The sequence below is a fragment of the Notechis scutatus genome, chromosome 1 (assembly GCF_049901735.1).
Source record: "Notechis scutatus isolate UNSWTSFEM ecotype Mainland chromosome 1, rNotScu1.2, whole genome shotgun sequence".
NCBI classification, from domain to species: Eukaryota; Metazoa; Chordata; class Lepidosauria; order Squamata; family Elapidae; genus Notechis; species Notechis scutatus.
Genome location: NC_142009.1, coordinates 8,475,404 through 8,503,180, shown reverse-complemented (window position 1 = coordinate 8,503,180; position 27,777 = coordinate 8,475,404). Strand labels below are relative to the sequence as shown.

Sequence of the window (27,777 nt, the reverse complement as noted above, 5' to 3'; positions counted from 1 at the left end):
GTAAATTTAATATGCAAGTTTTGTATAATTTTACTTTTCAGACATCACCATCTTATACTAAAACTAGCCAGAATGCTAGCAGAGTATATAGGTTTGTTCTATACTGTCAGTATTGTCATTTATTATTAATTTTCCCTATTTGAGAAAGTTATAAATAAAATTTCCTTGGACTGAAGAAATTGAATTTGGGGTGAAAATCCTTTTAGACTTGTTTTTGTTTTTAAGGGTATATAGTTGTTGAATTTGGGAACATAACTATTAGTTCAGAATTTTGAAACTCTGTTTTTAAAATATATTTACATCTGCATCTTATCTATAAAATAATATATTTAAATGTAGCAATTGCACACTCTTCCTATTAAGAACTATAAAGATCTAACTTTTTAATTTAAAAAAAAAATTGAAGTTATCATGTGAAATTCTATTTTTACCATCAGTTTACACTCAAAATATATCAGTTTCCTTGAATTGATGATACAGCCTTAAAGAACTGAATATTTGTAGAATCAAATATTTACCTATGAATCCCAAATAAAAATCATTTCATATATGAATTTTGTTTTGGAAGAATCATTAGTTTTTGTAGAAACTTTAAGTCGAATACCAATCCTCTGAGAATGAATATTACACAATTTATAAATTCAGTCTGCATATATATTAAATTTCCTATTCCTAATTGTTAAGATATTCAATATTTTTATATTGTGTGATATTATTTACCCATTAGCAATAAATGTTAAACCAGATATGCGACAGTTATAAAAAATCCCTTCTTTCTTTCTTTCTTTCTTTCTTTCTTTCTTTCTTTCTTTCTTTCTTTCTTTCTTTCTTTCTTTCTTTCTTTCTTTCTTTCCTTCCTTCCTTCCTTCCTTCCTTCCTTCCTTCCTTCTTTCTTTCTTTCTTTCTTCATAAAATAAATCTGTTGTCCTTCAATTATTTGCTTGCATATAAAATTAGCCTATTTTCCACTATTGGAAACAATTCTGCAGAATTAATAGTTAATTCCAAATTAAGAATTTTCCTCTTTTTACTCCCCAAGCAATAAACTGGTCAACCAACAAGAAGAGAAAGTATTACATTAAAAACATCTGAAAGATAAATTATTTTAATGAATAAGCAGAGTTTAAAAATAATTGGTTTAATGACCTTTAAATTACCACAGTAAAAATTTAAAACTAACTTTGGATTTCATCACTGTATAATCAGTTTAATTAGATTCGGGTTTGTATATATTTATTGTAGAGAAGTTGCCGCATAAAAAACAATTTTTATTATCCTCTCATTTATGTATTGTATTTTTAATTCCGCCTCCATTTAGCAACTGCTCAGGAAAATTTAAAAATTATAAGACAGCAACATACAATAATTTAAAAAAATTATTTTAAAACAATTTAAAATTAAATCAAATCATTTGTTTTTAAAAAGACTGAAACAAAGTTAAAATGTATATAAAAGGGGATTTCCTGGAAGCAATGACCAATCCTTCTCAGAACAGTACATTTTTATGAGATGACTGATGAAGGAATGAACCCTAAGAATATGTCCTTAATTTAAATGAAGTATACATCAATTAATGTTATACATATATAACATTTAAATTGCAGAGTTTCGCTACTACAAAGTTATCTTTCCTCAAATTTTTCATTGGTCCTATATGTTACATTTGCATTCATTCTGTTGATTCTTATTTCTCATTTATGGTTTTAAGATTCTTTAAGCATTGACTTTTAAAACTCTGATCTAAAATTACAGAAATACATAATTACTACCTGCAAAAAATTGATAAGACTATAAACTTAAACTTTAATGTGAAGCTTTTGCCACAAATTGTCCCTTGTTTCTGAATATTCTTATTTCTGAAGAATCTTATTTCTTAATCCATATGTTTCCTACTCTTAGATTTACAGTATATACCAGGGGTGGGCAAACTTTTTGGCTCGGGGCCGCATTGACTTTTAAAATTTGACGGACGGGCCGGGTCAGCACAAGATTTTTTGGGAATCGCCCCCACTCTTCCCGCCCCTCTTCCTCCTTCCCCTCCCCTCGAGGCCCCTGAGTCAGGAGTTGCTACCACCGGCGCTCCACGTGGCTCCAGTCCCGCTGCCTCGGGAAGGGAAAGGCAAAAAGGAAGAGCCGTGGCGGTGCTTTGCAACGGGAGCAGCGGCACCGGAGGCTCAGGCTCAGCGGCTCCTGGTTTTGCCTTTTCCTTCCCAAGGCAACGCGACTGAGCCGCACGAGCTGCGCCGGCGGTAGCAACTCCTGACAGCCCCAGCCGGACACCTGAGCGGAGCCCGGGCGAAACTGCCTGTTGCTGCTGCCGGAGCACCGCCGGTCGCCTCCTCCAAGCAGCCCGCCCGCCCACTGGGCTTCCTCTCCGCCGCGCGCTCGGGGCCAGGCGCGAGTGCCCGCAGTTAAAAGGAAGCCGAAAAGTTGCTGGGAAGTTGCTCGGGTGCTGGGAGCGATTTTTCAGGGGCGGGCGATTGGACAGACCAATGGCAGCGATTTTTTCAGGGGCGGGCCGCATTGGACAGACCAACGGGCCGGATGTGGCCCGCGGGCTGTAGTTTGCCCACCCCTGGTATATACAGTGTTCACGTTAACAGAATAACAGAGTTGGAAGGGTCCTTAGAGGTCTTCTAGTCCAACCTCCTACTCAGGCAGGAAACCCTACACCATTTCAGACAAATGGTTGTCCAACCTCTTCTTAAAAACTTCCAGTGTTGGAGCAACCACAACTTCTGGAAGCAAGTGGTCCCACTGATTAATTGTTCTCACTGTCAGGTAATTTCTCCTTCGTTCTAGGGTTCTTCTCTCCTTGATTAGTTTCCATCTGTTGCTTCTTGTCCTGATTTTAAGGTTGACTCCCTCTTCTTTGTGGCAACTCCTCGAATATTGTTTTAAATACCTGCATTTTAAGTTTTAAATACTGAGTGGATATATACGGTGAATATGTGATAAAGATTTGTAATAACTTCGTCCTATAAATCTTACAGAATAGACTTCCACTTTAATGTAAACTCATTTGGAAATTTTAGTTGTAGAACATTTGATAATTATTTTTTAAAATCATAGTGATTGAATGACAAGAATTTATTTACGTCCTTGAAGCTTTGTTATTTCCCAAAGTTCGTAAAACCAGGTCAAATCCTGTAACACTTTGTAGAATCACAGTTTTATTACTGGGGAAAAAAAAAAAACCACCGTCATCAACATTGTCAGAAGAGCACTTGTCACTGCTATCACCAATGACGTTACCTAGTTAGGTAATGAAATGTCTTCAAGAAAACCACCAAGCTCAGAGAGCCCCAAGAACCCCACATTTCAATCCTGAGATACAGATATTCTGTTCTGTTAGTTGTTAAAAGGTTTTGCCACAAAAGGACCATTAAAATGTTATCTGTGAAATTATCTAAGGAGATCTCCGCAGCAGTGGCTCCAAGCCATCTCCATGGCTACCCAATATTGATCTTTTAATATTGAATTGATGGGTCAGGAGACTCAACTATATCATAAGAACATATGAAAAACTTTACTTGGAGGAATCTAATGTCCATTTTGTCCAACTTCTAACTCTCTGTGCTAGCCAAAGGCTTAGTAGAAACCTACAAGTAGAATATGAGGTGTCATACCAGCCTGCTCCAAGCAAGTGCTCCACTGCCTTCCAAGGACCTTAAACTTTCTTAAGGCAGAACTAGTGAACTTCAACTATATTAAAAAAAGGGGGGGACAGGTCTTTAAAAAAATCACACATGGTTAGGTTGTTAATTTTGGAAACTATTCCTAAACTTCAAAGTAGAAATTCTTAGAGGTCTTAAGTAATAGCTGCTAGGAAGCCACAATAAAAGATGGTTTGTGTCAGGTGTAGCAAGCAGAAGAAGGATTCTTGAAGGCTGACAGTTTGCCTTTTTGTGTCCAGTTTGTGAGATTTCTGGATCTATTGAGTTGGCCATCTTATTTATTTACTTACTTACTCAGTCACTTACTTATAGGGCTTACAGCCTGTTTCTGACCTGTGGACTTCAACTCCCAGAATTCCTGAGCCAGTGTGGAAGTCAGGGATGGGTGGCTCAGGAATTGTCTCAGGAATTCTGGGAGTTGAAATCCACAGGTCCTAAAGAGCCATAGTTGTTCACCCCTGACTTATATAGATACCATTCTCATATAATAGCTCTCACAATACACAATAAAATATTATCCTTCTCATCTTTCCTATTACATTCTCCTATTGGTATCTTATGATTACATTACTTTGTTGTTTGTGTATACACTGAGAGCTTATGCATTGGATATAAATTTATTGTGTGTCCAATCACACTTGGCCAATAAAGAACATTCCACTCTAAACACCCTTGGCCAATAAAGAATCCATTCTATTCCATTCCATTCCATTCCATTCCATTCCATTCCATTCCATTCCATTCCATTCCATTCCATTCTATTCTATTCTATTCTATTCTATTCTATTCTATTCTATTCTATTCTATTCTATTCTATAACATAGTTAAAACATACCCCTCCATCCAGGTGCCAGACCAACCAACCTCCCAATTAATCCTCCATCCCAGCCCATTCTTTAGGGATGGTGATGTTGGGTGATCTTCACAGCCTGGTGGAGGGCTAAAAGGGAAGGGGTCCCTTGGATCTCAAATGGGAGGCAGGTCCAGAAGGTTGAGGTGGCCACCAAGGAGACATCTGGATGCAACAGATGTTGAAAAAATGTTTCTTGGGTTTGATCTATTAGCCCGTTCTTGTATTCTTATGCCATTGTGTTGTTGGTCTTTGTGTTTCAAATCATCTTGCTTTTATGTTCTTCTCTAAGCTATTCGTAGGACCCATTATGTTGTTCAAAATAATCAGTTTGTGGTTAAGTACAAATTCCTGTTCATACTGCTTCGATTAATAATGTATGGGTTACAGATTTATTTCATGTTATGTAAGCTACATTTTTCTCTCATAGTGGTCTGTTATAATATTCTTTGAAGTATTAATGTGCATTATAAAAGCTGCCAGGAATTCTTGAGCCCTTCCCCCCGTGTTTCAGTGAGTTATAAATCTGTTGTTTAATAAATTAATTTCGTGGAGTGGTTTAGTCCACAACTTACTACCACAGTTGAGCCCAACATTTCTAGTTGCTAAGCAAGACAGTTGTCCAGTGCGTTTTGCCCCATTTTACAACCTTTCTTGCCACAGTTATTAAGTCAGCCATTGTAGTAGTTAAGTTAGGAATACAATTAAGTGATTCTGGCTTCCCCACTGACTTTGTCGCAAAAGGGGATCACATGACCTCAGGATACAGCAACCGTCATAAATATGGGTCAGTTGCCAAGCATTCAAATTTTTATCACCTGACCATGGGGATGCTGAAACGGTTGTAAGTGTGAAAAATAGTCATAAGTCACTATTAATCATGGTTGTAAGTTGAGGACTACCTGTGGGAAGGTGAGGTATGAGAAACCATAATTCATAAACCATAATCCATAATCCTGTGGAATTGACTACTTTATGCCGGCACAATTCAAAGTTGTTTTGTTTAATATCACCACCATTTTGGGTCCTTAACCTGTTGTCTTCCTTCTCTGTAGGACTTCGCCTCTCGGGCAAAACTGGCCATCCAGAATTTGGTGCAGAAAGTCGGATTTTTCGGCATCCTGGCATGCGCTTCTGTAAGTTTTCATCCAAAAATGGGTTTAACCTCTTGATCCTATTTCCATGTGATTTTGTCCCTTGTGATGGTTTTTCTCTGTATTTTTCCTGACAAATAGCCTCAGTTGTGGACAGAAAAAGGGCGGTGCCTTGAATTGGAATTTATCAGTTGTGAGGTCCTTGGTGTTCTCTGAGCTGGGTTGTTTTCTTGCAGGCATTTCCTGGCCCAACTAGTGATAACCTGTAGTCTCTCAAAATAACCCAAAACATACATTAAAGTCCGTTAAGGCCTTCAACTTAACTTTACTATTTTATTAGGCACAGTTTAAAGTCACAAAAGTAAATAATGAGGCAAAGAGAAAACCAAAACAAACCGCACTGACGAGAGTTCCGAAGCAAGCCAAGATAACTAATCATAAACTCCAGGAAAATAACCGAGGAGAGTCCATGGGAAGAACGCCAGCAAAAATAAACCTCTTTCAAAGTAAACACTAAATTGACTCCAGCAATTCTGACTGCGCAGTTACAAACTTATATACATAGCTCCCAGCTGCAAGCCATGAGGAGGATCATGGTAATCTCCTCTTGAGTAGACCTCGCTTTTCCCTGATCCTCTCCTCTCTGCGTGACCTAGGATGGATAGGGGATGGGCCTGGATCCTCCTCTGATTGCTCAGCCGGCCTCTGCCCTTCCCCAGCCTCCTCCACCACCTCTGGAGCCACAGTCCCATTCCCTGTTGGCTGTTCCTCCTCTTCCTCAGAGTCAGTCTCCACCAGGGGCATGACACTATCCCCCCCGCATGGCCCCCTCCACCGGGACCAGGCTGACGAGGACATTGAGGAAACCGAGCATGAAAGTCCTGGACCAAAGGAAGAGCATGAACATCAGTGGCATCAACCCAGGTAAAGTCCTCTGGTTCATAACCTTTCCATGCCACCAAATACTGAAATCGACCCCGCAACTGGTGTGAATCTCGGATACTATCCACTTCGTACTCCTCCTCTCCCAGAGGGGCTACTGGGGCCAGCTGTGATGGAGCTGGTCTATGCGGACTGTCGGCCAAGGCAGGGACTAACAGGGAACAATGAAAAACAGGATGGATATGCATGGTCCGTGGCAGGGAGAGACGATAAGCCACAGGATTGATCACTGCCTCGACTGGAAAAGGTCCCAAGTAATGGTGATCAAGCTTTTTCGATGGTCGCATCGTTGGTAAGTATCGAGTAGAGAGCCAAACCCGATCGCCTACTGCAAAAGGCGGAACATCGCGACGATGTCGGTCTGCAAATCACTTATAGTCCTCCTTGGCTCTCTCTAGTTGATCGTGGGCCATGTGGTGCACAGCTTTTAACTCCTGCAAGAACGTATCCACTGCCGGAATTGGGGAATCAGACGGGGCTAAAGGGAAAAGTCATGGATAAAATCCATAGTTAGCAAAGAAAGGGGACACATGGGTGGATGCATGTTGAGCATTGTTATAAGCGAATTCTGCCACCGGCAGCACTTCCACCCAATTGTCTTGCTGAGTATTACTGAAACAGCGGAGGTACTGCTCCAAAATAGCATTCACTCTCTCTGTCCCCCCATCAGTTTTGGGGTTATGAGCAGACGACAGACATGCCTGTACCTGCAGTTTTGCAAGTAGGGTCTGCCAGAAGCGTGCTGTAAATTGTACCCCCTGATCTGATACCATGTGGTCTGGTAACCCATGCAACTGGAAAACATTGGAGATAAACAATTGAGCCGTTATCTTGGCCGATGGAAGACCTGCACATGGAATAAAGTGGGCCATTTTAGTCAACATATCCACCACCACCAAAATGGTTGTGGCACCATTCGATGGTGGTAACTCAATGATGAAATCCAATGAAACTGCCCCCCACAGTCGTTCTGGCGTGGGCAAGGGCTGCAAGAGACCAGGGGCGCACCAGGAGCATACTTGGCTTGGCGACAGATCCCACAGGACGCCACATATCCCGACACATCATGTCTAAGTCTCGGCCACCAAAATGTCCTAGAGATGAGGTGCAGTGTTTTGAACACCCCAAAGTGTCCCGCCGCCGGACTATCATGACATTGACGTAGGATAAGGCCACAAAGAGGACCTCCAGGCACGTAAATGTGATCACAGAACTGCAACAGGTCCCCAATATACACCCAAGGAGTCTCTTGTCTCCCATTCTCATCCAATTCTCGACGTCGAGCTGCCACAAATGGGTGCTGCTGCTGTGCCTCCTGAATCCTCACTCGGAGGTCCACAGGTTCCTTGGTGGCCACAAACCGCTCCAACGGAATCACCGTCCGGGACAAGATTTTATCCTCCCTTCAGGTATACTCAGGCATCCGAGATAGGGCATCGGCGCATTGATTCCCTCCATTCGGAACATAGGTCACCCGGAAATCAAATCGAACGAAGAATAAGGACCATCTCACCTGACGCTGGTTCAATGTCTGAGCTGTACATAGGTGTTCCAAATTGCGATGATCCATCCGAACCTCGATTTGGTGACGAGCCCCCTCCAGGTGGTGCCGCCATGTCTCAAAAGCGACCTTAACTGCCAATAGCTCCTTGTCCCGAATCATATAGTTGCGCTCTGGAGCCGACAACATCCGGGAATAATAAGCGCACGGGAACAAGGTGCCTGCGGGAGCATAGGTCTGGAGGAGCATTGCACCAACAGCCACATCAGAAGCATCTGTTTCCACCACAAATGGCTGGCCTGGATCAGGGTGCTTGAGGATAGGCTTGGAAGCAAAGGCGACTTTCAACGCCTCGAAAGCTGCCTGCTCTTCAGCACCCCAATGGAGCTTCTCCCCCTTCTTGAGCAGATTAGAAAGGGGAGCAGTCAGGGCAGCAAAGCAGGGAATTAATGTGCAGTAGTAGTTCGCAAACCCCAACAGCCATTGCACATCCTTAACTCGCTGTGGAGGTTCCCACTCCTGCAACGATTGTATTTTTTCCGGATCCATTTCCACCCCAGCAGGTGAAATACGATGTCTCAAGAAATCAATCGTGGTTTGTGCAAACTGACACTTCTCACGTTTAGCAAACAGGTGGTTATCACGCAAACGTTGCAACACCAGCCACACATGTTGCCAATGTTCCTGCAGGGAGTCTGAGTAAATTAAAATGTCATCTAAATAAATGACCATGAATTGATCCAACAAATCACGGAAAACATTGTGCATGAAATGCATGAACACAGCTGGGGCATTGGTTAATCTAAAAGGCATCACGGTATACTCAAAATGCCCGTACCTCGTCTGGAAAGCTGTTTTCCACTCGTCCCCTGCATGAATGCAAACCAGATTGTAGGCCCCATGCAAGTCCAACTTCGTAAATATCTTAGCTTGAGGAAGCCGCTCAATCAGTTCAGGGATGAGGGGAAGCGGGTACCGATTCCTCACTGTGATTGCATTCAACTTGAGGTAATCACAACACAAACATAGCTCCCCCGATTTCTTTTTTACAAAAAGCACCGGTGCAGCCAATGGGGAGGTAGAAGGCCGGATAAACCCTTTCCGGAGGTTCTTGTCAATAAAATCCCACAACACGGCCAACTCTGGTTCCGACAGGGAATATATCCAACCCACTAGCAATTTTGCATCAGGCAGCAAGTCGATTGGACAGTCATACGCCCGATGCAGAGGCAACTGATCCGCCTCCTTCTTCCCAAACACATCAGCAAAATCCACCAACTCCTCAGGTAGATCCAGGTCCATGGGCGTAGCCACACTCCCTGCACAGGAGCGCAAGCAATGGTTGGCACACTTCCTATCAAAGAACTGCACAGTTCCAGACGACCAGACAATCTGTGGATCATGGACCTGTAACCACTCCAAACCCAGCACCACTGTAAAATGAGGCACTGCGGTAATGTAGAACACGGTTTTCTCCACATGCTGCCCAATATGCATGCAAAGGGATTTGGTTGCAGCAAGCACAGGTCCCGAACGAAGGGGCTGACCATCAATCGTCTCTACCATTACTGGAGGGGACACCTGTTGCTGAGGAATGAACCACTGCTCTACAAAATGAGCATCCATGAAATTGGCTGTGGCCCCTGAGCCCACCAAGGCTTGGATCTCCACCGCTCCCACACCAGGCACGAACACACTTGCTTTCAGCGCAAGATGCTTCACTAATAACAATTGTGGTGGAGATATCAAAAGTGGCGAGGATGGCAAGGTTGGTGAAGATGGCGGGCCTAAGGACTTTACACCCCAACCTACAGACCCCCGTAAGCTGAGCGATGCTTGTTTCCCACCACCACAGGCGTCACTGGTGTGGATGTCTTAACAGGACACTTGGCCACACAATGGCCTCGATTGCCACAATAGAGGCATAAACCATCACAACAACATCTCTCCTTTTCTACTTGAGTCAGGCAAGGGCGGCCAGCCCCCAACTGCATGGGTTCCTCCAAAGGCACTTCAACCAAAGGTGCCGTCTTGCTGGAAACAGATACGGTCTCTGTCTGTCGTCGCACCCGTTGCTGCTGAAGTCTAGCATCAATATGAAGACACAAATGCATGAGGTCCTGAAGGGTGCGAGGGCATTCAGTGCGCGCCAACTCATCCAGGAGCTCCAACGACCAACCCTCCTGGAACTGGTCTAATAGTGCCGCCTCATTCCATTGTACATCCTGAGCAACCACCCAAAAACTAGCAATATAATCCATAAGCGAGCCACGCCCCTTCTTCAACTCTCTCAAATATCTGTTTGCTGTTTGGCTTCAAACAGGGTCCTCAAACATGGCCTGAAACTATCGGCAAAATTCGGCGTAATTGTCCAACACCTGGTTGGGCTGGGTCAGCAGAGTCAGCCCAACATGCTGCAGAGCCTGACAACAAACTAATCAAAAACCCCACCTTATCCCGGTCAGTGGGAAAGTCGTCAGGCCGAAGGCTTATGTAAAGCTGACGCTGCCCAAAAAATGCTGGAAATTGGGCCAGCGAACCATCAAATTTATCTGCTTCTGGGCATTTTCAGCGTGGCCAGGCAGCTTGCATTTGTGCCACCTGTGCAGTCAAAAGAGCCACTTGCTGGCTTAACTGGGCAACCTCTGCTCTGAGCTGATCAATGGTCACCCCACAAAAAGCAAAAATAAGTTGAAAGGGTGGCTGGAGTCAAAATGTGATGACCAGTAGTCTCTCAAAATAACCCAAAACCCAAAACATACATTAAAGTCCAGTAAGGCCTTCAACTTAACTTCACTGTTTTATTAGGCACAGTTTAAAGTCACAAAAGTAAGTAATGAGGGCAAAAAGAAAACCAAAACAAACCGCATTGACGAGAGTTCCGAAGCAAGCCAAGATAACTAATCATAAACTCCAGGAAAATAACCGAGGAGAGTCCATGGGAAGAACGCCAGCAAAAATAAACCTCTTTCAAAGTAAACACTAAATTGACTCCAGCAATTCTGACTGCGCAGTTACAAACTTATATACATAGCTCCCAGCTGCAAGCCATGAGGAGGATCATGGTAATCTCCTCTTGAGTAGACCTCGCTTTTCCCTGATCCTCTCCTCTCTGCGTGACCTAGGATGGATAGGGGATGGGCCTGAATCCTCCTCTGATTGCTCAGCCGGCCTCTGCCCTTCCCCAGCCTCCTCCACCACCTCTGGAGCCACACTCCCTCTCCCTGTTGGCTGTTCCTCCTCTTCCTCAGAGTCAGTCTCCACCAGGGGCATGACGCAACTAGGTAGCATCATCAGTGTAGAAGGGAGTGGGTTTTACTCTCTGTTTATATACAAGTGGCTTGTAAGTCAGGAACTACCAACAGTCAAATAGAACAGCTGAATGAAGGACCCACCAAGAATTCTCCTTCCCAACACTGATGCGGCAAGGCACTTATATATAAACAGAGAGCAAACCTCACTAAAGAAATGTCTCACTTGACAACAGAAATTTGAGGCTCAATTGTGGTCATAAGCTGAGGGCTATCTGTATAGGATGCTTTCAGCTCTGAAGAAAAAGTGTGATATAAATCTAATAAACCGCAGTGCTTACAGTGGTTAGAGTGCAGTACTGCAGGCTACTTCTGCTGCCTGCCGGCTGCCTGCAATTTGGCAGTTCAAATCTCACTAGGCTCAAGGTTGACTCAGCCTTCCATCCTTCTGAGGTGGGTAAAACGAGGACACAGATTGTTGGGGGCAAGATGCTGACTCTGTAAACCACTTAGAGAGGGCTGTAAAGCACTGTAAAACCATATATAAGTCTTAAGTGCAATTGCTAAGTGCTAATAAGCAGCAAATGTTGTGTTTCTGGCCACAGTGATGAAGTAAAGGGTGGAACTCTGATTTATCCTAAAACAGAGAGGTGTAATTTATTTCACTCATAGTGAATGGGGTTGGAGTTTTTTTTCCTCTTCCTGGTGAGGTTGTGCAATACCAAAGCCTACGTATGTTTGAATCTGAAAAGTGATTTGAGTGTTGAGCTGTCCCCAGCTTCCTCAAATCTTTTCAGTCCATTACAACATCCCCAAACTTAATTCTCGGTACATTTTGTGCTCTGGTGCAAATAAACACACGTCTGCTATCCTCTGGGTTTTGCTTCCAGATCCCGTGAATGCATCATCATAAACCGGGATAAAATCATAATCACATGCCCACCATTAGTCCTGTCGTACCGATAAATAAAAAGAAACAGAGCCATTTAAAAACTTTCAAAAAGTCGAAGTTCGTGGAAAGCAGCCTCTGTGTAACCTCAAAAAGTAGTGGAAAGGTTTTAATTTGCAAATGCTACCTCATCAGCTTACTGTCTCCACCTTTATTAACAAATTTATACAACTGGCGCATCCGAACTTTTCCACGCTTATAGGAAGCAACCTGAGCTGGATTTTTTTTTCCTTTTAGCCACAAAAAATTGGACACTGAGAACTGAATTGATTATTGACTGCTCTTGTTTGTTCTTCAAATTCATGTTTATTATTAGTGCAGCGAGGTTCAGCCTATGCACGGAGTTATTTCATTGCTATTTCATTGCTTTATGAATTACCTTTTTTTAAAAAAAAGCCTCTTTTAACCACTGTGGAAATATGGAATATGTATGTGTTAATCTGGACCAAGTCCGGGATGTTCTCTTGCAAACCTTGTCTAGACGAGGGATAAAGAGTTAGGATTTTAAATACGATGTACAAACTGTTTAAAACACACTCCCTTTCTTTGCGGCAAGTAGTAACTTTATTTACAGACTGTTTGGGGGAAATGGACTGACCGTTTTGTCTGTTCGCAGCATTTATGTAGCATTTGTGGGCATTTTCTAAGTAGGCCTCGGGGGAAAAAATATGCTCCGTGTGTAAATATTTTAAGCTCACCCAAGTGTTTATGTAACTTCATTTTTCTCAATGGCCAGAGAATCTTTTTCCCAACAGCTTTAGAGTTTTGTGTATCAAATAGCATAACAACCTTCACCATGCCAGGAAAAATGACTTTAGAAATAGAAAACCATTTTCAAAAAAAAACGTTGACCATTGTTTATTTCGCCTAAAAGAGGCAGATTCAGCAACATAAATCCTGTTAAAAGTGACCTTGAAGGTCTTCTAGTCCAACCACCTCCCTGCCCGGGATGGGAAACCTCAGATCACCCAAGAGAAATGGCACAACTTCTGTTTGAAATTCTCCAGGAGAATTTTCTGGAATTATGCTGGAATATGGCTATCATGTCTACCTCTATCTTCTTCTATGTTCTGCTTTTCTTTCTTTTTTTCTTTCTCATTCTCTCTTTCCTTCCTTCTGTTTCTTTCTCTTTCTTTTTTCTTTCTATCTTTCCTTCCTTCCTTCCTTCCTTCCTTCCTTCCTTCCTTCCTTCCTTCCTTCCTTCCTTCCTTCCTTCCTTCCTTCCTTCCTTCCCCTGTTCTTCCCCATCCAGACATCTCACTGTTTTATACCGAGCATATATTTTTCATTGAAAGGATGCTTTAGATCAGGTTTTTTTTTTCAAACTTGACAATTTTAACTATGGGTGGACTTCCAGGATTCCTCAATCTCTTTCTATAACAATGAGGCCTAGACACCAAAGAGGAAAAAATAAATTCCAAAAATGTGGATTATAGAAAGCAAAGTAATATGACTTTGGCAGGTCCATATTGGTATTTCTCAGTTTCCTGACTGGCAAATTAACATTTATTAAAGGACCACATAAAAAAGTGAAAATGGCAGCTGGAGCCCACACACAAAAATAGATGGTTGTGAAGCCATATGGTTACAGTCACTGCTTGCTTCTAATTGACAATGGTGGGTCAAATTATCTCTTTTAAGGTATAATTGGTTTAAAAGCTGGCTGAATGACTTTGGGACAATCTCACCAGGAGACGGTGAGTTCTAGTTCTGCCTTGGGCATGAAAGCGAGCTGGGTGACTTTGGGCCAGTCCCTCTCTCTCAGCCCAACCCACCTCACAGGGTTGTTGTCCTGGGGAAAATAGGGGGAGGAAGGAATATTTTGTATATTCATTCTCCTTGAGTTATTTATAAAAACAATAAAGGCAGGGTATCAATAAAATAAATAAATGTTGTAAACTATTCATGTCAAATCTAACCTCCAAATATAGCAATTGTTAATTTTTCAGCTAGGATCCTTCGCTCTTCAGACATTAGAGATTGGTCCACCATTTTGTCTGAAATGATATAGGGTTTCCTGTTTGAGCAAGGGGTTGGAATAGAAGACCTCCAAGGACCCTTCCAACTCTTGTTTTTCTGTTAGAAAAGCAGCCATTTTGTTCTTTTCTTTCTGTTCCTCTTCATCTCGACAGCATTAATAGCAAATAAATGCCAGGTTTATTCTCTCCCCCCCCCCCCACTCCGGGGGAGGGGGTTTCAGACACACTGTTCACCAGAGATCCATTTTTGGAGACTGACTCACTGGACCAAAACACTTGTTGATGGGGGAGGGCAAGAGGTGGAGGATATTTGATAAATGGCTATAAAATGGCTGGCTGTGGTTTCTGTGCATTTCTTATGGAAGACGTCGGTCGAGCTGTTTCTAATCTGGACTTTCAGGGAAAAAAACAACAGAGTTGTGGGCAAGACCTTACTTCATCTGGAACAGTGTCTAGCTGAGAGGTCTCCCTCTTTTTAAAACAAAAAACAAAAAACAAAATCATGGGCTGTCACACCAACATTTCTTAAGCAGAACTGTCAAAAAACATGAGAAAGGTATTCAGAAAAAGGGTTAAAAACCTAAACCAACATACTCAGAGGTTCAGAAGTTCTCAAACTTGTGATCTGAGGGAGTTGTGGATGGTTTGAGGGCTCCAGCCCTGTGGTGATTATGGAAAACTCGCCACTATGTGGTCTTGCTTCATTTCTTTTCAATTGAAATACTGTGATGAATTCTGTCCAGATTTTCAACCAGGCTAACAAAGCTGTGGTTTTAATAAGACCCTGGCTGGTTTAGACCAATGTTTCTCAAGTTTGGGCAAATTCAAGATATGTGGACTTCAATTCCCAGAATTCCCCAGCCAGCAAGGTTCAAATCATGAGCATATTTAGGACAACATTCATTTACTGAGTCACAAGCAGCATATAATATTCTGCAGAAGATTGCCACTAACCATGGAGGTTTTATTTACTGGGCTTCCTAACCACTAATCCTTGATGGTCCTGTCTTGTTTCTTGAGCCTGTCTCATTCCCAGAATAATTTTAAGAAGATATTGGACAAGCATTTGTCTGAAATGGCATAGGGTTTCGTGCTTGAGTAGGGGATTGGACTAGAAGACCTCTAAAGTCCCTTCCAACTGTATTATTCTGTCAAGGTAATCCTCGACTTACAATCCTTCACTTAGTGACCGTTTGAAGTTACAACAAAAGTGGCTTATGACCATTTTTCACACTTATGGCATACCCACAGTCATGTGACCAAAAGTTGGACACTTGGCAACTGATTCATATTTATGACAGTGTCCTGTAGTCATGCGATCCCCTTTTGCGACCTCTGACAAGCAAAGTCAGTGGGGAAAGACCGATTCACTTAACAACCGTGTGACTAACTTAACAACTGCAGTGATCCATTTAACAAATGGTGGCAAGTAAGGTTGTAAAATGGGGTAAAACTCGCTTAACAACTGTCTTGCTTAGCAATGGAAATTTGGGGGGGTCATTTGCAGTCGTGAGTCGAGGGCTACCCATATTTACGACAGCCGTTCCTGGAACGTTGTATGTGGAAATGTATGCTAATCCCACTTCTCTTTCTCCTCCCAGATTCCCAACCCTCTCTTCGACTTGGCCGGGATAACATGTGGACATTTCCTGGTTCCCTTTTGGACCTTTTTTGGAGCCACCTTGATCGGAAAAGCCATCATCAAAATGCACATCCAGGTAATTTACCTACCTAGACCAAAGCTTTCTACCTTCTTGTCAAGGTGGATTAAAACAATTGCGTTCACATCTGCCGCTTTTGACTGTGGAGATTCTCCATCATCTGGGTCATGGTTGTCCCAAAGATGCTTTTTCAAAAGGCAACTGGGCTTTCTTTTTTTTAGAATAGAATTTTCTTTTTTCTTTTCACTTCTCCTCCCAAAAGCTGCTGCTTTTTTTTCTTCTAAGGGCCAGTCGCTTTCCCTCAGCCCTGGGAAGCAGACAATGGCCAACCAGTTTTGAAAAACCTTGCCAAGAAAACAACAGGGAATGATCTAGGCCAGGGGCCTAGATTTCATTGAGGGCCGCATCAGGGTTGTGTTTGACCTCGGGGGCTGGGGGGCATGGCCAGCTCGACATCACTCGTGTCGGGGGCACCTGTGATGGCCAAGTGCTAAGGCAAGACTTCCCTCAGACCCTCCTTCCCTCTCATAATCTCCCTCCCTCCCTCCCTCCTCTTCTTTTTCCTTCCCTCTTCCTTCTCCCTTCTTCTTCCTTCCCCTCTTTCCTTATTTTTCCTTCCTTCCTCTCTTCTCATTTCCCTTCTTTGTCTTTGTCTTTCCTCTTTTCCTTTCTCCTTTCCTGTCCCTTCTTGCATGCTCAAATGCAAAAGGGAAAACATTTATCTTCTTGTTTTGTTTTTAGTTTGTTTTGCTAGCCCGCTGACAGGGAAAACGGAGGTCGGGGGCAACCCTCTGCCAGTGAAAACAGAGCTTGGGGGGTTGGGGGAGTAGGCGCACACAACTCTCCGGTGCTTTTTTTTTGCTGGAAGAGGTACCGCGGACCGGTCCTTTGCTATTTCCAGGGCGCCCCGTGGGCCAGATCTAAGCACCCCATGAGTCAGATCTGGCCCCCGGGCCTTGAGTTTGACACCCCTGATCTAGGCAGTCACCAGGCATTAGAATGGAAGAAGCTTCTTGCATGAGAAACAAAACATATTCGAAGAAAAAAACAACAACGAAGAAAGCCCAATTGCCTTTTGGAAAAAGCGCCTTGGAACATCCACCCCTCTTGCTTCCCAGGAATTACCTTCTTCTTAGCAAGCTTCAGGGCCGCCATGAGCCCATCTAACACCCATTGCTTTGTTCCTTGGTGAGCATATTATCACCAAACATCAATTGGCATATGTCCGTGTTATCATAGCAAGGCTTCCTCCCTCCCGAGTGAGCGTCATAGCTAAATGCAGGTAGTCCTCAACTTACGTCCATCATTGATCCTGGAATTATGATTATACATTGTGCTGTTGTTAAGCAGGTCACCACATGAGATGCCCGATTTTACAACCTTTTTGTGTCGGTTGTTAAAATGAATGTCTAGTTTAACAAAAAGAAGGACTAGGGGTGACAGGATAGCAGTCTTCCAATATCTGAGGGGCTGCCCCAGAGAAGAGGGGGTCAAGCTATTCTCCAAAGCACCTGTAGACAGGGCGAGAAGCAATGGATGGAAACTCATCAAGGAGAGAAGTAACCTAGAACTAAGGAGAAATTTCCAATTCATTAACTAGTGGAACAAATTACCTCTAGAAATTGTGGGTGCCCCTTCACTAGAGGTTTTTAAGAAGAGATTGGGCAACCATTTGTCTGAAATAGTATAGGATTTTCCTGCCTGAGCAGGAGGTTGGACTAAAAGACCTCCAAGTTCCCTTGCAACTCTGTTATTCGGAATCACTGTGGTTGTTAAGCAAACCCCATGGTCATTAAGCAAATCAATTGTCTGCAATGGGCATTCCCATATCTTCCACCAGTACATTTTTTTTTCTGAATTATCACAGGTTCTTCCCCAAACTTGGAAATCTCGTTTCTTCGAATTTGGGCTGGAGTCCTTCCATTTCTGCAAAAGCCTCTCAGATATGCATAGCTGGCAATTATATTGGCGTATTATCTCTTAATCATCCCTTCTGCAGACTAAACATAGCCAGCTCCTTTTGCAAGGAAACAGGCCTATTCTGTATACATTACCTGGGGAACATATCTTCAGAATTTAGGCGAGCTAACTTTGTGGGTAAGCAGACGAAAAAGAAATCTCAGCCATTCGTTGTCCAAACTTTGCTGGCTGGAAGAATTTGTTTAATCGGCAAGCGGTTGAAAGAAGGTGAAAAAAAGAAAGAAAGAAAGAAAATGTTTATTTTTAGATTCTCTACACATGGCTCATCGCAGCTTTAATCTCGGAAGAGGCATTTAGCCTGCCCTCTCTTACTATGACTTCTAAGATCAGAGTAGGCAACCCAGCCAATTTTTATGACCTGTGGATTTCAATTCCCAGAATTCCTGAGCCAGCATAGAAGGTTGCAAAAGGGATAAGCTGACCCCTGGACACTGCAACCATCATAAATATGAGTCCAGTTGGCAAGGGTCTGGAGTTTGATCACATGACCACGATGGGGATGTCGCAGTGGTCGTAAGTGTGAAAAACATAGGTCACTTTTTTCAGTGCCGTTGTAACTTCAGTTACTAAAATGAACCATTGTATGTCTAGGATGGCCTGTCTTTTTATGATGTTGGAGGGGGACATGCATGTTTAGGAAATGAGCTCCCCATTCACTCTGGACTTGATTTTGGGGTGCACGCTAAAAAGCCAAGTGATTGTAACATAAAAGGGGAGATTTTATAGTAGCTGCTTTCTGTTTGGCCCCAGGAGCGAGGGATTTGGTTTTTGAACCTCCTACAGCTGGCTAAATTCGCCAAAATCCTCAAAACACACACACACACACGCTTGCAAAGATACAGAGCGTGAACGTTTGGGACGCCATAGCACAATGTTCTTGAAAAAAAGAGACACGCAGTTCCAGATTGGCTGAAAAATGGGAAACAAAGCCTTGGAATTATATGACAAATACACGATTTAACCAATGTTGACTAGTCTGGGAACCTTCCCCCACTGTACCGCAAGTGGTATACATCACAATAAATGACAGTTTAAAACAGCAACAACTCTTAGAACAGCTTGTCTTCCAAGAGTTATCTCAGCAAAGCTGAACGTTTCTGTCTGCTTATCCTCGAGGAATGCTATATATATTGCACCCTTTCTCCAACCTGGAGCCCTCCAGATATGTCAGACTGCAACTTTGAGAATTTCCCCCAAATTAGCAAACTGTTGGGGGAAGTTACAGCCCAGAGAGAAACCAGGTTGGAGAGGAGGGTTATTTCAATTTTTACCATGCAGGTAGTCCTCGACTTACATCAGTTCATTTAGTAATCATTCATAGTTGCAACGACATTGGACAAGTCACTTTTGATAGTTTTTCACGCTTACGACCATTGCAGCGTTCCCATGGTGACGTGATCAAAATTCAGGTGCTTGGCAACTGACTCATATTTATGATGGTTGCAGTGTCCCAGGGGAGTAAGCGTTCACCTTTTGTGACCTTTTGACAAGCAAGGCCAATGGGGAAGCCAGATTCACCTATGCCCCTAACTTAACAACTGCAGTGATTCGCTTCACAACTGTGGCAAGAAAGGTCGCAAAATGGGACAAAACTCAGTTAACAAATGTCTCACTTAGCAACAGAAATGTTGGGCTCAGTCGCGGTGGTAAGTCAAGGACTACCTGTATTTCAATTTACCATGTAGGGGTTTTCTTGTAACATAGAGGTTAATTTAACTAAGAGGCAATTTGGTCTAGTGGTTAAAGTAAGGAGGCTAGGAGTTCATTTCCCTGCCTTAGCCATGAAAGCCATCTGGATGAGTTTGGGCCAGATACCAGGAGACTGTGAGTTCTAGTTCTGCCTTAGGCATGAAAGCTGGCTGGGTGTCTTTGGGCCGATCACCAGGAGACAGTGAGTTCTAGTTCTGCTTTAGGAATGAAAGCTGGCAGGGTGTCTTTGAGCCGATCACCAGGAGACAGTGAGTTCTAGTTCTGCCTTAGGCATGAAAACTGGCTGGGTGTCTTTAGGCCTATCACCAGGAGACAGTGAGTTCTAGTTCTGCTTTAGGAATGAAAACTGGCTGGGTGTCTTTGGGCCGATCACCAGGAGACAATGAGTTCTAGTTCTGCCTTAGGCATGAAAACTGGCTGGCTGTCTTTAGGCCTATCACCAGGAGACAGTGAGTTCTAGTTCTGCCCTAGGCATGAGAAATACAGTAGCTGCGTGACTTTGGGCCAACTACCAGGAGACAGTGAGTTCTAGCCCTTTCGTGTGTTTCAGGCATGAAAGGTTACTCACTCTCAGCCCAACCCACCTCCCAGGCTTCTTGTTGTGGAGGAAACAGGAGGAGGCAGGTGTGTTCGCTGCAGGCTGCTACTGGGTTGCTGCTGTGGTCACGCAATACTCATTTTCAGTGTTCTGTGACAGTTTACTCATCAGTTTCACAATCTCTTGTTCTTTTGGCACCCAGTGGCAGCCACTTACCTGCCTGCTAGAGAAGGAGGGAGAAGAAAAGAAGCAAAGGAGGGAAGGAGATTTCTGATGCTTCCTTCCAGATTCGCACAAGGAAAACGCAATGGGGAAGCCAGCAGGAAATCAGAAGTCTTGCTTACCCTTGGCCATTCTTGTTTCTCTGTTTAAATAAGGAAGTATTTCTGAAACAATGGCCCAATGGAGTATGTGTCATCTAGTTAGTAAACTATTTCTGTAGAATGTGATGCCATATTTTTAGATTCCACTTAGTTGGAAAGAAAGTCAGCTGGCCGGTAGGACCGCTGGTGGGTGACCTCTGAAGGGCCATCCAAAGTCTAAGGCATTGTTGGAGCAGAATCCGTGGCCTTCTTTCGCTTCCTTTCTCCGCCCAAAGAATAGACTCATCATGATTAGATTAATCATCCCTTAGAAAAAGGATGTGACCAAAAGAGAGGGGGGGGAGAAATTTGAAGAATTGGGGTATCATTACGTGAACTTGGGAAAAGGAACGTCATCAAGCACAAGAGCAATCAAGGAACTGAACAGGCACCCCGCATTGTTTCCTTGTCCCCCTTTCAGCATTTGTCTGACTCTTGTGTGTGCTTTGTGGTTGTTCTTCCAGAAACTTTTTGTGATCATCACCTTCAGCAAACACATAGTGGAACAGATGGTCTCCTTAATTGGGTGAGTACAACAGCTCTAATGTTGAAAATGGTTGAAAATGGCTCCACTCAAGTCTAACTTTATAGCTGTGTTCCTCAGCCTGGGCAACTTTAAGCAACTTTAAGATGGCTGGCTGGGGAATTCTGGGACTTGAAGTCTATCCATCTTAAAGTTGTTTAGGTTAAGCAGCATAGCTCTTTGTCAATAAGGGACAGTGCTGAACCCATGCTGAATAAAAGCTGCCGCCCCATCCAGATGCCTTCACTTTAATTTTTAAAAGCATTTCACAATCTCTTTTAAAATGGCACACTAATAGAGCAACCCAGTATGACTCCGGGCTGCCAGTTCTGATGATCAAGCGATGGGATATGGATTTGGACATTGGTACAGGAGCTCCAGTGGTTTTGTATTTTTATTGAGCCTCAGTGCAGTTTTAGTTGGTCTTTTGTTTGAATGAAGTTCTTTCTCTCTCTCTTTTTTTTTTAAAATTTGTTCACTGCCCAGAGTTTCGTAGATGAATGGACGACCTTATAAGATGGGTGGATGGATGAGTGGGTGGATGGATGAATGGGTGGATGGATGGATGGAGAGCAGATGGATGACTGGATGGATGGACAAAGTAGAATGGATGGAGAAAGAACTAGATTGGATGGATGGATGGATGGATGAATGGATAGATGGAGAGAGAGAGATCAGATGGATGACTGGATGGATGGACAAAGAAGGAAGGATGGAGAAAGAGCTAGATTGGATGGATGGATGGATGGAGAGAGAGAGACAGTTCAGATGGATGACTAGATGGATGGATGGATGGATGATTGGATGGATGGAGACAGAGAGAGAGATATCGGATGGATGGGTGGATGGATGGAGACAGAGAGAGAGATATCGGATGGATGGGTGGATGGATAGAGAAAGAGCTAGATTGGATGGATGAATGGATAGATGGAGAGAGAGAGATCAGATGGATGACTGGATGGATGGACAAAGAAGGAAGGATGGAGAAAGAGCTAGATTGGATGGATGGATGGATGGATGGATGGATGGATGGATGGATGGATGGAGAGAGAGAGATCAGATGGATGGACAAAGAGCTAGATTGGATGGATGGAGAGAGAGAGTTCAGATGGATGACTAGATGGATGGATGGATGGATGGATGGATGGAGACAGAGAGAGAGATATCGGATGGATGGGTGGATGGATAGAGAAAGAGCTAGATTGGATGGATGGATGGATGGGCAGATGGATAGACAGATAGATAAAACAACCTTGAGGACTAAAGCTCCACAGTATCCCACATTCTATTTTGGCACCCCTGATTTTCCTCCCAATTGCTGAAAATTACGACTTCTCCGAAAACTGAGCTCCAACTTAGATTACACTTTAAAAAAAAAAAAAAAACTTGAACCTTTTCCCTGAACTTTGAAAATTGGGGGTGGGGGTTGTCCCCCCACAGGGGAATCCAAAACTCCTCCCTCTGTTGGTGCAGATCCTTGCTTTTCCTGAATTCAGTCCATGGTATTCTTCTTTCTTTTTTTTAAGAGGTGTAAAGTGTAGCCCTTGGCCGTAGGAAGGTGGCTTCATCCCAATTAGGGGGGTCAATGTAAATAAACAACAATATCAGGGAGACTTCACAGCAGCAAAGCCAATCCAAGGGCCATCACTGCTCATTTGAGTGGGATTTCCTGTTTTCCAATAAGTCGCTTGAATTCAGTTCCATCCTACAGGATGCTTGTCACGGCTGCTACCCCTGAACTCTGCTAGAACTGGCTCAGCCGCGTGGTTTGTTGGCTTCGGTGAATCAGTGATTGAATACCAGTTAGACTTAGGCAGGATCATGTGGCTGAAATATAGGGGGGAAAGGGGGTTAAAAGTGTCTTTTTATATGGAATATTATGGGTAATGTCAAAAGAACTGTGCTCAGGAAAAGGCTGTGTAGGCAGAAGAGGGGAACATATTAGTAACGTGCTGTTTCATTAACAGAACCTGCTCACTTATTCATGGTTTGAACGTTCACTTATACAAATATATTTTTCCCTTTTGCTGCCCTAACAAGAATATCCATCTGTGATAGGAAGTGATTCAGGCTTGGATTTATTGCTCTTTCAAGCAGGAAATGGAGCAAAGCTGTAGATAACGTGAATGCAATTATTGTTTTTAAAACATCTCTGCACTGTCCTGCTGTTAAATGAAACAATGGCACAGTTTTAAAATGTATACGTCTATAAATGTTTTTGACCTGGGAGCAGCTGGGTGTGCTCTTAAATTAAACCATAAAGTATTTTTGAATGAATAATAACATGACACCCTGTCTGAAGTGTGTTGTTTTAAAAATGGAAATTATCCTTAACAGTCTTTGTTGTTTTCTGGCACAATTATCTTGAACCTGGTTCTTCGGAGTTCAGAGGAAGGTTGAAAACCAAGTCCATTAACTGTTTGCCTTGATTATGTGTCCCTGTGTGTTTTTGGCTGTGTATGTTTGTGTAGGGAAGAGACTAGTTTGTGTTGTTGTCAAATCCACATGTGGCTACCTTGAGGTTGCATACACAAAATCCTTAACTTACAACCTCAATGGAGCCCAACGTTTCTGTGACAGTTGATAAGTGAGGCATACCCCATTTTACGACCTTTTTTGCCGCAGTTGTTAAGCGGATCGCTGTGGTTGTTAAGTGAACCATGTGGTTGTTAATTGAATCTGGCTCCCCCCACCCACCCATTGACTTTGCCTGTCGGAAGTCAGCTGGGAAGGTCACACGTGGTGATCGGATGACCCGGGGATGAAGCAGCCATCATAAGTACATGCCAGTTGCCAAGCATCTGAATTTTGACCACGTGACCATGGGGATGCTGCAGCGATCGCAAGTGTGAAAACTGGCCATAAGTCATTTTTCTCTGTACCATCGTCACTTCGAACAGTCACTAAAAGAATGGCTGTAGGTCGAGGATTACCTGTATTTTGAGCCAGATACCTTCAGCTGTATGTCTTTTTCTTTCCTCTTACCTATCTGTTTTTCCTCTGGACCCAGGTGTCTCCCACTCCACCATCCAGAAGACAAAAAAGTCCTTTATTCTTCTAGTCATTCTTGAAGTTAATATGTGTATTTATTAAATTTGTATGGTGGTGGCCATCCTGCAACTTGAAACAGTTTATAAGATAAAAATGACAACATAAAACAGATAGATAGATAGATAGATAGATAGATAGATAGATAGATAGATAGATAGATAGATAGATAGATAGATAGATGTGGGTGGATGGATGGATGACAGATGGAGAGAGAGAGAGAGAGGGAGAGAGAGAGATAAATAGATAAATAGATGATAGGAGAGATAGATAGATAGATAGATAGATAGATAGATAGATAGATAGATAGATAGATAGATAGATGGATGGATGGATGGATGGATGGATGGATGGATGGATGGATGGATGGATGGATGGATGGATGGATGGATGGATGGATGGATGGATGGATGGATAGATAGAGAGATAGAGAGATAGAGAGACAGACAGAGAGACAGACAGAGAGACAGACAGAGATAGAGATAGAGATATTTAAATAATATATACATAAATGATAAATACTGCAAACAGTTTTGGTCATCACATCGCAAAAAAAGATGTTGAGACTTTGGAAAAAGTGCAAAGAAATGCAGCTAACATGATTAAAGGCCTGGAGACAAAAATATATGAAGAACCATTTCAGGATTTGGGTATGGCCAGTCTAGAGAAAAGAAGAATTGGGGGTGACATGATAGCAGTCTTCCAGTATTTGAAGGGCTGCCACAAAGAAAAGGGGGGTCAATTTATTCTCCAAAGCACCAGAAGGCAAGACAAGAAACAATGGATGGAAACTAACCAAGGAGAGAAGGGACCTGGAATTAAGGAGAAACTTCCTAACAGCGAAGATAATTAACCAGTGGAACAGCTTGCCACTAGAAGTTGTGGGTACTCCATCACTGGAGGTTTTGAAGAAGAGACTGGACAGCCACTTGTCTGAAATGGTATAGGGTCTCCTGCTGAAGCAGGGGGATGGGCTAGAAGACCTCCAAGGTCCCTTCCATCTCTGTTCTGATTAATTGATATTAACATTCGAATTTCTAAGGAAGGAACCAGTATATAACGGGATGGAATCTTTGTTAAGCCTGGATTCCCCAACGGGTGTTAAGGAAAACAAACTAAACAGAACGTGCAGCGAAGTCAGATAGGAAGACAGGTAAATGTGTGAGATAAGTTTTCTAGTTAACACGCAGTAAAAATACAGATACGCTTGTGCTATCAAAAATATTGTTTATTCCATTTAAGAATTATAGCATAGTCAAAATAAACAGTCCATTAGTCATATATCAATTTCAGTCAAGTCTTGTCAGGGATACTCTATTTGCAAAAGTCCGTGTTGAATAGCCAATGTCAGTACACTTACAATAAATCAGTCCAATCTTATCTTCTCTCCATTGAGAAAAATCAACACTCCTACAAGAACGCAGTCATCAATCCATCCAGTAATTAGGGATCAGTAAGCCAGAGAGAGAGAGAGCTGCATTTGCCTTGCTTCATATATAGTGCTTTTACAACCACACCCTTAATTACATTCTTGCTGTTAAAGTTACACACACTTTAACCAACAAACCATGATACCATATTTATTATTTTTACCCAAACCAGTTAGGGTAAACAATGTTATCCCTAACATTCTTCTCTCTGGCTCTCTCTATTTCTATGTCTCTCTCCATACCTGTCTGTCTTACTGCAATTCCACGGAGCTTAATTCAATTTCTCTTTGCTCCAAGAGACCTAAATTCCCACATTGGACTTTTTGAATGTTGGTAGTTCCTTGAGTGATAGGGTAAGCAACTTCTAATATAAACAGAGAGCCAAACCCCTTCCTTCGGGCACTGATGACATTACCTAGTTGGGTCATGAAACGTCTGCAAGACAGGTCTGCAAGACTTTTAACTATACAATTTGGGATGAACAACCTTTGAATGGTGTGGGAGCAGGAATGGATTTCCAGAGGAAAAAAAATTGCAGACTACAAGAACCAGGAACACCACTCAGGTGACCCTGAGGACACAGATAAACCTCCAAGTGGCGTCAACGACCCTCTAAAAGGATGCAAATGACCAGCTGTCTGCAAGGAATACAAATCCTTCCATTCCCCACGATCCTGTCAGAACTGAAGAAGCTTCTTTGACAAGAAGAGAAACGTCTTCAGAGGAAAAATAGAAAGTCCAAAGTTGCCTCCTGAAAAAGCACCTTTGGGACAACCATAACCTGGAGGACTGAGAATCTCTACAGACGTCTACAAGACACTTTTCTTTATATCAAAAAATGCTCGTCAAACAAACCATGGAGTTGCCATCTTGCTTGCTTTCCTACCTGAGCTGTTGGAGTTTCAAAGGCAACTTCAGAACTTAGCCCAACAACTAACTGCAGCTTTCTCAATGATGGTGTGGTTGGTTTTTTCCCCCTCCACTTCTTGTTTTTGTTCAATGTACAGCCTGATGGAATTAATATCCATGATTTATACTCTTGGTATTTTCTAAGGCGGGAAATTTGTCTGAAGGATTCTTTGGGGATATGAAATGTCTGGAAGTCATCGCTCTTGAAGTATGTAAACGTGACATGGGAAGACGCTTTCTACAAAAGAGCTGAAGTATCCGAATAACATTCTTGAAAGACTCAGTGCTGGAATAAATCTGTGGCTTGCTTGTTCCTTTTTTTCTTTTCCTTAAATCATCTCCGGAACTTCGGGAATAAAACTTTGTTGTTGTTTCTTCCTCCCTGCCAAATTAAATCAGCACTCAATTGATTAGAACTCGGTGCCAATGGCTCAAGGGCTGCTCCCGTTGCAACATCAAATATTCTGCTGAGTGAGAGATTTTTTTTTTCAAGCACGCAAATCTGGGGATGGAAAGTAGAGTAGCATTTTCTCTCACAATTACTCATCGGTATTTGAACGCCATGAAGCATCTTTGCAAGAAAAAAAAAAAAAAGGAGTTTGCCGGATTCAGAAGTTTATCAAACTCTTGATGTCAGACTTCAAAAATGTTCTCGAGAGAAAAGATTCTTGGAAAATCGTCCTAATTTTTGACTTTTAAAAAAATCAGAATTTCCTTCCCACCTCCTCCCATCTCTAACACTATCTCATCCATTTCTCTCTAGGGCAGCCTACAAAACAGATCATGGGTAACCATTACTAGAATCACAGAGATTCCATCAGAACCAAAATGGCTTAACATAAACATTTTTTCAGCAAAATTCTGATGTTACCGTAGAAATGCCATTAATTTCAGTTAATTTAAATAAAGGTAGGCTGAGCATTATGCTATGTAGAATTTAAACATTTTAAATTTTCACTCTATCTCACACCTGGAAAGGATCTAAATTAAATTTAATTTAAGAGAGCCGAAAGGCTGGAATTTATATATTCATTCAGTTTGTTGGTTTCTTTGTATCCTACTTTTATTATTTTTAGAAATAACTTATTTTTGCAGGATCCAGTCTCGGTCAGTCACCAGAACCAGAGCCAGATTGGATCCTGCAACATTATCCTGGGACATATGTATATTCGCCTTCATTTGTAACTTATTTTTATTTTTACAAATAAAATTATGAATTAAATTGATTCATTCAATTTATTTATCAATTCTAGTCAATTGCATTAAGGCTGTCATAGCTACCGCAATGGAGAAAGCATTTATTTTTCCAGATTTTGTTTTTTAATTGTAGTATGATTAGAAAACCTAGAAAGCCATAGTGAACCTGAGCAAAA

General features: G+C 42.5%; 1 protein-coding gene across 6 annotated transcripts in view; it reads left to right on the top strand.

Moving 5' to 3' along the window:
* Positions 1 to 27,777, top strand: part of VMP1 (vacuole membrane protein 1) — a 150,466-nt gene that overhangs the window by 102,075 nt on the left and 20,614 nt on the right. For 5 of the 6 annotated variants that reach the window (XM_087956321.1, XM_087956325.1, XM_087956303.1 and 2 more), the window contains 3 exons: positions 5,583 to 5,663; positions 15,845 to 15,961; positions 20,959 to 21,020. In XM_087956321.1, coding sequence (XP_087812447.1) covers positions 5,583 to 5,663; positions 15,845 to 15,961; positions 20,959 to 21,020 — 260 coding nt within the window. Of the gene's footprint in view, positions 1 to 5,582; positions 5,664 to 15,844; positions 15,962 to 20,958; positions 21,021 to 27,499; positions 27,627 to 27,777 lie in introns of those variants that run through there. The other variant, XM_087956320.1, reaches the window with a different exon arrangement.